Consider the following 12,133-nt stretch of genomic DNA (forward strand, 5'->3'; position numbering starts at 1 on the left):
AAATATGTTGGCAGCATTTAAAGAGCTAGTCACATGTAAACACAATAGGCCAAGAGCCACCTCTTGTGCTGTAACTTCTTAAATTTGATGATCTTTGGAAGTGGTGAAGAAAAATGATGAGGAAAATTGGAGAAAAAATAAATTATTTATGGAAGATAGGCTTTTGCATCAAAAAATAATTTCATTGTATACAGCTGAATCACAAATATGCTGATTGATTTGTGGTTTTTGAGAATAATTCTTAATAGCAGTGCAAGTTGCATTGGTGATGCTTTTTCTCAATGAGTATTTAACTGTTTCCCCTCCCTTCTGGTTTTAACACCTTGTTGTGATATATTTCTTCAGGATTTGCTACACTGCAGAATAACATTGTGAGCATAACACTTACTACCATAGGTTATAAAAAGCCACATTTTTGGTAGGAAAAAGAGCACTATCTAGTTCTGTCTTGCAGGAGAGTTTACCAAACCACAAACTAAAAGATTGTAGCAACGATAAGTGTTACATACCCAGCCACTTTGCTATGTAAATACCTCCTACACACAGCTACTGTTTATCACCTTGATCTAAAATTTCTATTTTATTTATACATTTTTCAATGGATTTTGTTTTTAGGAAATGGCAATCAGAGCTCTCAAGCAGACTGGTAGCAGAAGCATAGAAGCAGCTCTGGACTACATAAGCAAGATGGGTTATCTGGACCCTAGGACTGAACAGATTGTACGAGTTATCAAGCAAACTTCACCAGGTAAACCCACAGCATCAATTCAAACCAGTGAGTTTAACAATGATTTGTCAAAGTCATGTTCATATTTTCATAGTGATAAGTCTTGGTTAGGTTAGGTAAGATTATTTCCCTATTTGCCAGTTTTGGGTAGAATCAGAAGAGGGCCATTTGATAAATTCTTCTGTCTGTTAACTTCCACCATTTTTGGTATTTTCTACCAGAAATATTAACTTCACGAGCCAGCTCAGCTATGATTGGCCGGTAAAGCATTTCACTGTGTGTTTTGATGTATATGTGATTAATAAAGATATTTAAAAATCTAAAGGCAAGGAATGTTTCTAATTCCATGCTACTCCAGCAGGTATTGAAGTGCAATCAGAAAATCATCTGTGATTTCTTTTGATTGTATTTTGACATTTTTCATGGAATTGTTAAAGGTTTATCACTTAGGAGGCCATTTTGCCTATTGCGTCCATGTGGCTGGAAGACAGCTACCCAGTTTAAATCTCACTTTATTAGTTTCCTGCAGGTCATTGCTTTTCAAATACACATTCATGTATGGTTTAAATCTGATAGCTCTTTCTGCTTCTACTGTCCTTTTAGACAGTAAGTTCTAAATTGCCACCGCCTCTCAGTGGGAAATACTGCTCTTCATTACCCTTCTAATACTCCATCTATAGCCCAAGAATAGCAGGGTAAGCTGCCTCAATGACTATCGCCCAGTAGCACTCACATCTACTGTGATGAAGTGCTTTGAGAGGTTGGTCATGGGTAGAACTAACTCCTGCCCGAGCAAGGGCCTGGACCCGTTGCAATTTGCCTACTGCCACAACAGGTCTATGGTGGATGCAATCTCACTGGCTCTCCACTTGGCTTTGGAGCACCTAGACAACAGCAAAACATACATCAGGCTGCTGTTTATCAATTACAGCTCAGTGTTCAACACCATCATCCCTTCAGTATTAACCAACAATCTTCAAAACCTGGGCCTCTGTACTTCGCTCTGCAACTGGATTCTCGACTTCTTTATCGGGACACCACAGTCAGTGCAGATTGGTAATAACATCTCCTCCTCGTTGACAATCAACACAGGTATACCTCAAGGATGCGTGCTTAGCCCACTGCTCTACACTCATGACTGTGTGGCTAGGCCATTTATAAATTCGCCAATGACATCACTGTTGTTGGCAGAATCTCAGATGGCGATGAGGAGGCATACAGGAGTGAGGTAGATCAGCTGGTTGAGTGGTGTCGCAACAACAACCTCGCACTCGATGTCAGCGAGACCAAGGAATTGATTGTGGACTTCAGGAAGGGGAAATTGGGAGAACACACACCAGTCTTCTTTGAGGGGTCAGCGATGGAAAGGGTGAGCAGCTTCAAGTTCCTGGGCATCAACATCTCAGAAGATCTATCTTAGACCCAACACATTGATGCAATCATGAAGAAGGCACGCCTTCTTCATTAAGAGTTTGAGGAGATTTGGTATGTCACCAAAGACTCTTGCAGATTTCTACAGATGTACAGCGGACAGTATTCTGACTGGCTGCATCACCGCCTGGTATGGAGGCTACAATGTGTAGGATCGAAAGAGGCTGCAGAGGGTTGTAGTTCAGCCAGCTCCATCATGGGCGCAACCCTCCCCGCTATCAAGGACATCTTCAAGAGGCGGTGCCTCAAGATGGCGGCATCCGTCATTAAGGACCCTCACCACCTGAGACATGGCCTCTTCACGTTACTACCATTGGGGAGGAGATACAGGAGCCTGAAGACCCACACTCAACATTTCAGGAACAGCTCCTTCCCCTTCGCCATCAGATTTCTGAATGGTCTATGACCCATGAACACTACCTCATTATTCCTCTTTCGCATTATTTATTTATTTTGCAACTTATAGTAACTTTTATGTCTATATGTTTTGCACCGTACTGCTGCCGCAAAACAGCAAATTTCATGACATATGTCAGTAATAATAAACCTGATTCTGATTCTGAACAACCCTAGTCTCCTCAATCTTTCCTCAGCCAAAATGTTCCATTTCTGGCAACTTCCATGTAAATATTAATACTTCCTCTCTCCCATTGTTCATTCTATACAGTATTTCACCCATTTCCTCCTGAGATATAAAATAGGTATTATCTCCCTCTTTTGTGAAGACGGCAACAAAGCATTCATCGAAAACCTTGCCCACATCCTCTCTCTACATACAGGTTACTTTTTCTACCCTCTCTTCTTAGTTTTGCTCTTTTTGCACTTATAAAACATTTTTAGACTGACTCATCCAGTGAAGATAAATGTAACTAAATTTTCAATGGTTTACAATACATATATTGTAATATATTGTAATATATTGGGTGGCACAGTAGCGTAGCGGTTAGCACAACGCTATTACAGCGCCAGCGATTGGGGTTCGATTCCTGTCGCTGTCTGTAAGGAGTTTGTGTGTTCTCCCGTGTCTGCGTGGGTTTCCTCCAGGTGCTCCGGTTTCCTCCCACATTCTAAAGACGTACAGGTAGGTTAATTTGGGGGTTTAAAATGGGCGGCGCGGACTTGTTGGGCTGGAAGGGCCTGTTACCATGCTGTAAATAATAAAAAAATCATTTGGAGATGTATCTGTTAATTGTATCATTACTTAGATTGTCTGCCATCTGTTATTTTCCATAATAAAATGAGACTGCTTGAGTTATTGTGTAATAAGTTGTGATGGGAAAGCCGTAGGTTTGATTCCCAGTATATGCTAAATGAGCTGAAGAAAAATATGATTAGAGACGGCACAGTCTAGATTCACCAGATTGATTTCTGGGATAAGAGGTTTCTCCTCAGAAGGAAGAAGGAGAAAATTGGCTTATACCATGCAGGATCTCACTGAGACATAAGATTCTGTGAGGGATTTATTGGATAGGTGCCAAATGACTGTTTCCTCTTGCTGGATAATCTAGAACTGGGATGAGGAAGGGAAGGTCAGAAGGGGGTAGCACAGTATTAGGATAAGGGTGGTTGTTTAGGACTGAGAAGAGAATTTTTTTTCTGCAGAAGATTATAAATCTATGAAATTCTTCACTGCAGAGAGCTATGGAAGCGCTGCCATTGAAACTGAGTTTGATAGATTTTTGGATGCAAAGAGAATTGGGGAAAATGGGGATTAAGCAGGAATGTGTACGTCAAAGGGCGAACCATTATTTTATTGAATAGCAGGAAAGTCTTGAGAGGCCCTATGGGCTATTCCTGCTTCAATCTCCTTTGTTCTAAGATGCCTTTGCGGCAGAGATAGCCATTTAGATTTGGCCTTGTTGACTTTGATTTATAAAGAGGGAAATGCTCTTTGGTGGTTAATCATAATAGCTGTCCAGCAATCCTGCCTGAAGTGTTTTTGGCCCAGGACAAGATGCTGGTTGCATGAGATGCCTCCCACAGATGAACAGTTTGCTAATTCTTTTGCTAGAAGGCAACTGCCACTGTGGAACTGTAACCCAATAAGGTGTTGTTTAGCTATAGGAGAGAATATCATAATGTTTTATGTTTGTAAGAAATGAGGAGGAACTTTTCTTCTAATGTCTTTGCCTTCATCAGTTTTGAATTAATGGGCAGATTTTCAATTTCCGCAGCTGGGATTAAGAACAAAGCAAAAATTTAGGCACAAGCATGTCAGTCTTCCATGCTGTTCACAATGTCCTTCAAGCAATTTAATTGAAATGAAAATTGTGATCACCTTGTCTTTAATTATTCCTTTTAAACTCCTGCACCCTGATGCTGAAGAGTTAAAAACTTTGACGAGATTTATACAAAGCCAGGATTTGCCACTATAATGCATGACTTTCTCATATGCTGGGAAACATGATGTGTTGGGAAAATGCAATTTATTTTACTGAATCATAAATTTTATTTAATTTTGCTTCACTCCCTTCTTTGCACATCATTTCTTGGCCAATGTTTTCAGGCTTCTTGCTTTCCTGTTTTTTTTGGTTTTAGGATATTTAAACAGCTTGGGTTAATATATTCATAAACACAGAATTAGTAGCAACCACTGAACACAATCAAAGTTAACGTTCCTCCCATATCTTAAGAGTGCTTATATCAATTAAATCTACTGAGAGAACAAAGGAGTTAAATCTTAAACATGTTATATTGTCTAATACTCAGCTCCTCATTGAAAACTTAGAATGCAGACTTCGGATGATTAGGTTCTACTGTTCCATTACCCCATGTTTGTTGATATATATTAGCTCCTGATTAAGCAAGGACATGATTTTAAAATCCTTACTGATATTTTCAAATCCCTATATGGCTCACTCCTCCCTATCTTTGTAATCTCTTCCAGCTCTGTAACCTCAGATGCCAGTGCTCCTGCAATTCTAATTTCGTGATCATTCATGAATTTAGTTGTTCCACTATTGGTGACTCTGCCTTCAGTTCTGGAATTCCCCTCTTAAACCTCACTGCCTGTCTGCTGGTCTTTCCTCCTTTAATACACTCATTAAAACCTGCACCTTTTGACAAAGCTTTTGGTCATTTGCCTCAAAGTCCCTTTGTAGCTTGTCAAATTTTGTTAAATTATATTTCCAAGAAATGCCTTGGAATGCTTTGCTACATTAAATGTGTCACATAAACATAAATTGCTATTGTTGAGTGAATTTGCTGTACTTTCAGTGGGTCTATTATTTTTAATCCAGGAGGAATCATAAAAGAGTACAAACAGAGTAGCAGTATGTATTTTTTAAGCCATGTTTTTAAACTTAACGTTTTGCATTACTGCAGGAAACTCATTGCGATAATAACATTGTTCTGTTTGTTTACTTTAAGGAAAAGGTATTGGACCACATCTTGATCGTAGACCAAGTTTTGAAGGATCAAATGACTCTTTGTCTGCCTATCATCAGATGGGAAATCCGATCTATGAAGTAGCAGATTCTGGAGCCGAGAGTGGAAATATACATAGTGAACTATCACGGCAATACGCGAATACATCTAATATTAACTTTTTAGTTGCTACTGGACAAGCTATGACTGTTAACAATCCTGGGCAGAGGTGCTCCCCCATAGGACCACATCCTACAATAAGTGGACAGAATCCTCCATCTAATAATATATTCCCACCCATAGCTTGCGATATTAAACACCAACAAAAGACGTATTCAGCCAAAGGTGAGACAGGCCAAACTCTTCAAATGATTAGCTACACGCTCTCAAATCACAGCAGCCAACCAATTGCATTACAAGGCTCTCAAGTGTCAAATAATCCTCATTATATGAGGCAGCATTTAATAGCTCAAGGAGACAACACTGTTTCTTTAGGTTATCCTGTCCAAAGAAGCTCATCTTTCCAAAATAAGATCCAACAAGAAGGAAGTTATGGAAGCCTTCAGAATAAAAACCCTGTCGCTCAAGGCATTGCTGCCCACACCTTCCAACAGCCTCCAACAGTTCTATACTTACCACAGTCCCACCATAGACAACAGAGTCCTACATCCCCTCAAATACAGATGTTGCCAAGTCATGCTCCACCATTTGGAAATGACTTTTCTGAACTTGCCCCAAATATGATGACACCCTCAAGAAATAGCCTGAACATGGAGATTTTTGATATTAACACTTCCCCGATGCAACATTGGCAGGTACCATCTCCAACAAGAAGGGATTCCATGCAGAACACTGGACTAGAAACTTTGCCAAGATCAGCTGGCCACCTGAGGCCAGATGCCAAAATTCCAAATCGAACCAATTCATTCAATAATAAACTGCAGACATCACCATCTGTGAGACAAGTTCAGACTAGCAAAACGGAACCATCTCTTAACACTACCAATACTATTACAGCTGTAACATCAACCCCTTTTCTCCAACAAGTGAGGAGCACTAGAGTTCCAAGGCCTGAGCCTCAGACAGCTGTGGCACCTTCACATGCAGCATGGTTACAGACTCAGGGCACGGATAACAATGATGTAATGGATCAAAAGCCATTGGCAGTAGGTGGGGCTGTAGTGTATCCTCTGGAACCTGATGATTACACTGTGAAAGAGCGTCGATGCCCTCCACCACCATATCCAAAACACTTGTTACTTCAGAACAGCGCAGAGCAGTTTGATACCAATAGTTTATGCATGGGTGTGGACCAAAATATTCGTGGTATTCACAGTTTGACATGCAATGAAACTGAAGGTAACAGCAATCAAAAGAGTGAGAAAAGTAGCAAGCCTAACAAATTAGAGAAGATAGGAAAGGACAAAAAACTTATTCAAACATCGCCTGTACCAGTTCGCAAAAACAGCAAAGACGAGGAAAAGAGAGAATCGAGAATTAAAAGTTACTCTCCATTTGCTTTTAAATTCTTCATGGAACAACATGTAGAAAACATAATGAAAACATACCAACAAAAATTAAACAGAAGGTTGCAGTTGGAGCAAGAGATGTCAAAGGTATTGATTTTTTAATTGTCGAAACACAACTGGTCTGCACTAATAAATTGTGGGACGTCAGTTTAAATTTTGACATTTTGGAGGGATAGTTACCATTTTTTAAAATTTGGAACAGTGAGCTTGTAATCTTTTAAAGCATACAAGTGAGTGGCCTGGTTATAAATTCTACTGGGAAAAGATGTTTCTGCAAGGGAATAATCTTTGGTAGTGTCCTGATTGACTTCCACTAGCTGATGGGGGATGGGAGTAAGTGGTCTCTGGCACCACCACACAGCCACAGACATGGTACAAAGCTTAAAACCTTTCCAAGCCGTGGATTAAAAGAACTGACCAAGACTTAAAATACATTTATGAATTCCCATGATGTACTGGGTTTAACAGAGCATCTTCTGCCTTCAACTATAAGGTTCCTCCAATTGCTTTGTGCATGTTTAACCTAGAAAGAGCACTCTAACATTACTAAGTGTTGCATTATAATAACATGTAATAGCATTTTGATACCTGAATTCCAACTCTGAACCTTCCTGGCTGTCAAGAATGGCACAAGTGGGAAGTTAAAGATACTTGCAACAATCTATTCACAAAATCCTTACTGATTGTAAACTGTTTTAACTGACTTGTAACCACTGTGATGAGAGCCTCATTGAAATTCATTAGTTAAGATCTGGTGCTGATTTCACAATAGGATATAGAGAAAAGGCTGGATAATTGTTGTTTTAGGTTGTCTTGTGGGCCAGGAGTAGCAGAGGAGTGACCAGTCTTGTCCCCTCCAGCCACAGGTATCTGACACCAAGCTGCAGGAGAAGATATCCATTTCAACAGAAACAGAGGTTGTGTGCCAAGTTTTTTTGCCCCTAATCCTTAACCCCCAGAAATCTTGGGAATGTGAGGCAGAAATAATTCTGGAAACGAGGAAGTGCCCAAAATTTCAGCTGCTTTTCCATCTCCTCTCATTTTCAATATATTTTGCTGCCAAAGAAGTGTCATTATCATATCAATTTTACCGTTTAAACCTGTGTATAAAACCAAAACAATTTGCATTGCTATTGTGCCTTTTATGGTAGCAAAATATCCTGAAATGTTTCATGAGGATGTTATCAAATAAAACTTGATCAAAAGTTTGGTCAAAGAGAGAGTCCTTAAAATCTCTCCTTGAAGGAGGAGAGAGTAGTGGTGGAGAGGTTGAGGGAGTGAATTCCAGAGCTTCAGGGCTTTAAAAGCTGGAAGTACATCCAAGAATGGTGGATGGTTACATTTGGAATGATCAAGAGGTCAAAAATGGAGGAGCACCAATATTTTGTTGAGTTACAGGACTGCAGGAGGTTGGAGATAGAAAAAGGTAGGTCCACAGGGAGATTTTAAAGTTTGAGTTGTTGTTAACTGAGAGTTGGTGATAGTTATCAAGTACGGTGGTCTCGGGTACTTGGGGAAAGTTAGGATACAGGGAGCAAGTTTTGTGTGACCGCAAACTCAGAGGGTAGGACAAGAAATGCATTGCCACAAAGGCATGGATGAGAACTTCAGCATCTGATCGGTTTAGGCAGGATAGATTTAGATATTGATACAGAAATGGAAATAGGTCATCTTTGTGATTATATGTAATGTGGTCAAAAGATCATCTAATGATCAAATATGTTCTCAAGGTTGCAAACAAATGGTTCTGTTTCAGACTATGCCAGGAAGAGAAATGGTGTTTGTGGCTGGAAAAGAATGTTTAAATGCATTGTAATATCTCTTCCTTTTATGAGTATCAGAACAAATAGAGCTAGACCTCAACAACAGCCATAACCAATTTGCATTTTTAATGCAGTGAAATGTTGCAAGGTGTAACGCTATCACTCACACTCGTTCATGGAGATTTAAATAGCGAGCCGCAGGAGAATGCACGAGACCACACAGCATGAACAATATGGAAGAACCTCAAATTTTGTGGGCTAGTTTGCATTTGAATTGCATGGATCTAATTTTAAAAGATGCCCATGAGAATCAAACTGTTATTTATGCATTGAGTATCATACTAAGTCATGTGATGCAGTAGTGCATGCTTGCATATGATCTACCTTAAACTGAAGACCACTGCAGAACAAGTGGCTAATCTGCACTGGAGAGCACCAGGGTCAGAGGCGAGTCTGTGCTTCTCTGGAGGAATTATCTGAAGTGCACTAGAGCGTAATCTATGACTTCAGGAATATTTCTCACTCTGTAAAAAGATATAACATGCTTCTGCTGCTTCCAGTTGCCCCTGGAGAATGTTAGCTACTAGCTTTGCTGGTAGGCAGCTGATCGTGATTTCTAGATGTTGGCAAAGCCTTTACTGTAGTCTAATTTGCCACAGCATCCAGACCTAATCAAACCCACACTGTCGCTCTGATAAGTGCTTGCCACAGCATCCAGACCTAATCAAACCCACACTGTCGCTCTGATAAGTGCAGAAATACCTCTACTACTTGTGTAAGGATATTGATGGGTGTAGAGTACTTCTGGTGTGGCCTGTACTACCGGGCATCTCTATTCGCCTTCCTTCAAAAGGCAGGGGTATTCGGGAAATATGGTGGGGAAAACATTTTCACTGCTATTGTAGCTGCACTGGCAACAAAAACAGGTAAGATGCAGAAAAAAAATGGTATTGAAATGACTAGAAAATCATAGGGCACTTGTGTGGAAGTTCCTTCTGAAACTTTTGGTAAATACACTTCTTTCTCAGCCCCACCTCATCTGGTTAAATCATGCTGTGTAATGTTCACATATAATTGTTGCGAAGATTAATGGATCTTAGAGTAATGCAATACAAATGTTGAATTGTTTCAATCAGGAGTTTCTTGTACCTGATAATCCCTATTGCTTCACTCTCTTGCTGGATATGTGCATAGTTGGTAAAGAGGGCAGAGATCTGGCTCATTTTACAATTGTCAATATACACTTTGCTGACAGGTTGAAAGTCAAAACTCATTTTTTTAAATCTGAATTGTTTCTAAGAACTGAAAATATTACTCTTCTTACATTAGAATTACTTGATGTCAATTAAGATTCTTAACTTGGCAGATACGTTTTCTTCCTCTGACTTGGGACACTGAATGAGTTGCAGCAACTGTACTGAGGCTCCATCTGAGATGGAACTGGAACTTTTCCTGGTTTGTTGCTTCATTGTTACTAGTTGGCATACTCACCCAGTGACCCATCAGGAGAGCTGTCTGCAGTCTTCAATAGAGGAACTATCAAGAAGCCTTTCAGTTCTTTTGCATAGTTAAGTTTTTTTTCTCCCCTAAGTACAATTCACCCATTTTTATTTAATTTATAATATATGACTTCCAAAGGCAGGACTCTCCGAGGCAGAACAAGAACAGATGAGGAAAATGCTTAATCAGAAAGAATCCAATTACAACAGACTGAAAAGAGCAAAAATGGACAAATCACTGTTTGTAAAGATTAAGACTCTGGGAGTCGGTGCTTTTGGGGAGGTCTGCCTGGCTCAAAAAGTAGACACCAATGCTCTGTATGCAATGAAAACTCTACGGAAAAAAGATGTGTTGAGTCGTAATCAAGTGGCTCATGTGAAAGCAGAAAGAGACATTCTGGCTGAAGCTGACAATGAATGGGTAGTGAAGCTCTACTACTCGTTCCAAGATAAAGACAGCTTATACTTTGTGATGGATTACATCCCTGGTGGAGATATGATGAGTCTATTAATACGAATGGGAGTTTTTCCAGAGTCACTGGCAAGATTCTACATTGGAGAACTGACTTTAGCCATCGAGAGTGTCCACAAAATGGGATTTATTCACAGGGATATTAAACCTGACAACATCCTAATAGATCTTGATGGACACATTAAGCTCACAGACTTTGGTCTTTGTACTGGGTTCAGGTGGACACATGATTCCAAATACTATCAGAAAGGTAAGTCTTGCTAATATAATTTTTAACATTTTAATTGGAATATTAATAATAGTGCTTTTTGTGTGTTTTATTTCAGCTTGTAAACTTGGCAATATTGTGCCTGAATTGTCAGCAGAATATCAACTTCTGCCCTGGAGCTTCATTTATTTGCTCTGGTTAAATTACTTTGTCAGTTTGTAAAAGGGGGACTTTCCAACCTTGCTGCTTGAAGCAAGGATCAGAAATACTATGCAGTTTGACTTGTTTAATTCAGATTACTGTAGGCTGATGCTAAAACAATATTGACATGGATCATTGGATTGTTATATTCTATGAGTTCTTAGTTATCCAGGAAGGAGATGTGCAGTTACCTATAAATACATCCCCGAATGGTAGCAGTATTCACAATATTAAGTTATGTCTGTGCAAGGTACTCTACAGTACTCATTCCAAATTTCAGAGACAGAGTTTGGTGCATAGTTTATGACTTACCAACACGGGATAGATTTCTAGGCAAGTAATTTCATGTGCTTTCAAAGGTACACTATGAATGTTTTGAGAAGTCTGTAACATCAAGATTTGGAAAAATAAAAGATCACTAATCATTCTGGGGTATCCTTCAGGTAAAAGCATTTACTGCTGAGAAATCTTTCATCCAAAAAGCAAAGAGAAAAGTGATGATATTAAGAACACACAAGTTCGGATTGTTGAAGTCAAGCCCTTTTCTTGTTTATTGGTTGTGGGAAATGGTTGGCAAAAGGACCTCTGCTATTCTTCATTTTTATATAAATGTTTGCTTCTTCTTTAGGCACACTGGAAGCTGATTCTTGTTTATGAATTGCTCAAACAAATGTAATTAACACATGTAGATTCTGTGAATATGAAAATTGATGCGAGTTGGTTGTATGTAATTCTGGGCTCATATCATACTAAAGGTACTGGAAATCAGTGGAGTAATGGATCTATCAGAAAGAATTATTTCTGCTCTGTTGTACTATGAAGCAGGTAACAGGAGGACTGATATTCTTGACAACAGAATAAAAGATACATTCTTTTTCATTAGAACCCAGCTACATTGAGGGTGGGGGGGAGGGGGGAGGAATCTAACCAGAGGCCA

General features: G+C 39.5%; 1 protein-coding gene across 2 annotated transcripts in view; it reads left to right on the forward strand.

Annotated features, from left to right (window-relative positions):
• The window catches only part of lats2 (large tumor suppressor kinase 2), a 64,435-nt gene that overhangs the window by 37,828 nt on the left and 14,474 nt on the right, over positions 1–12,133 (forward strand). For both annotated transcript variants that reach the window (XM_052026480.1, XM_052026481.1), the window contains 3 exons: positions 616–748; positions 5,528–7,140; positions 10,455–11,037. In XM_052026480.1, coding sequence (XP_051882440.1) covers positions 616–748; positions 5,528–7,140; positions 10,455–11,037 — 2,329 coding nt within the window. The remainder of the gene's footprint in view (positions 1–615; positions 749–5,527; positions 7,141–10,454; positions 11,038–12,133) is intronic.

Source organism: Pristis pectinata, chromosome 11 (genome assembly GCF_009764475.1).
Source record: "Pristis pectinata isolate sPriPec2 chromosome 11, sPriPec2.1.pri, whole genome shotgun sequence".
Classification (NCBI taxonomy): domain Eukaryota; kingdom Metazoa; phylum Chordata; class Chondrichthyes; order Rhinopristiformes; family Pristidae; genus Pristis; species Pristis pectinata.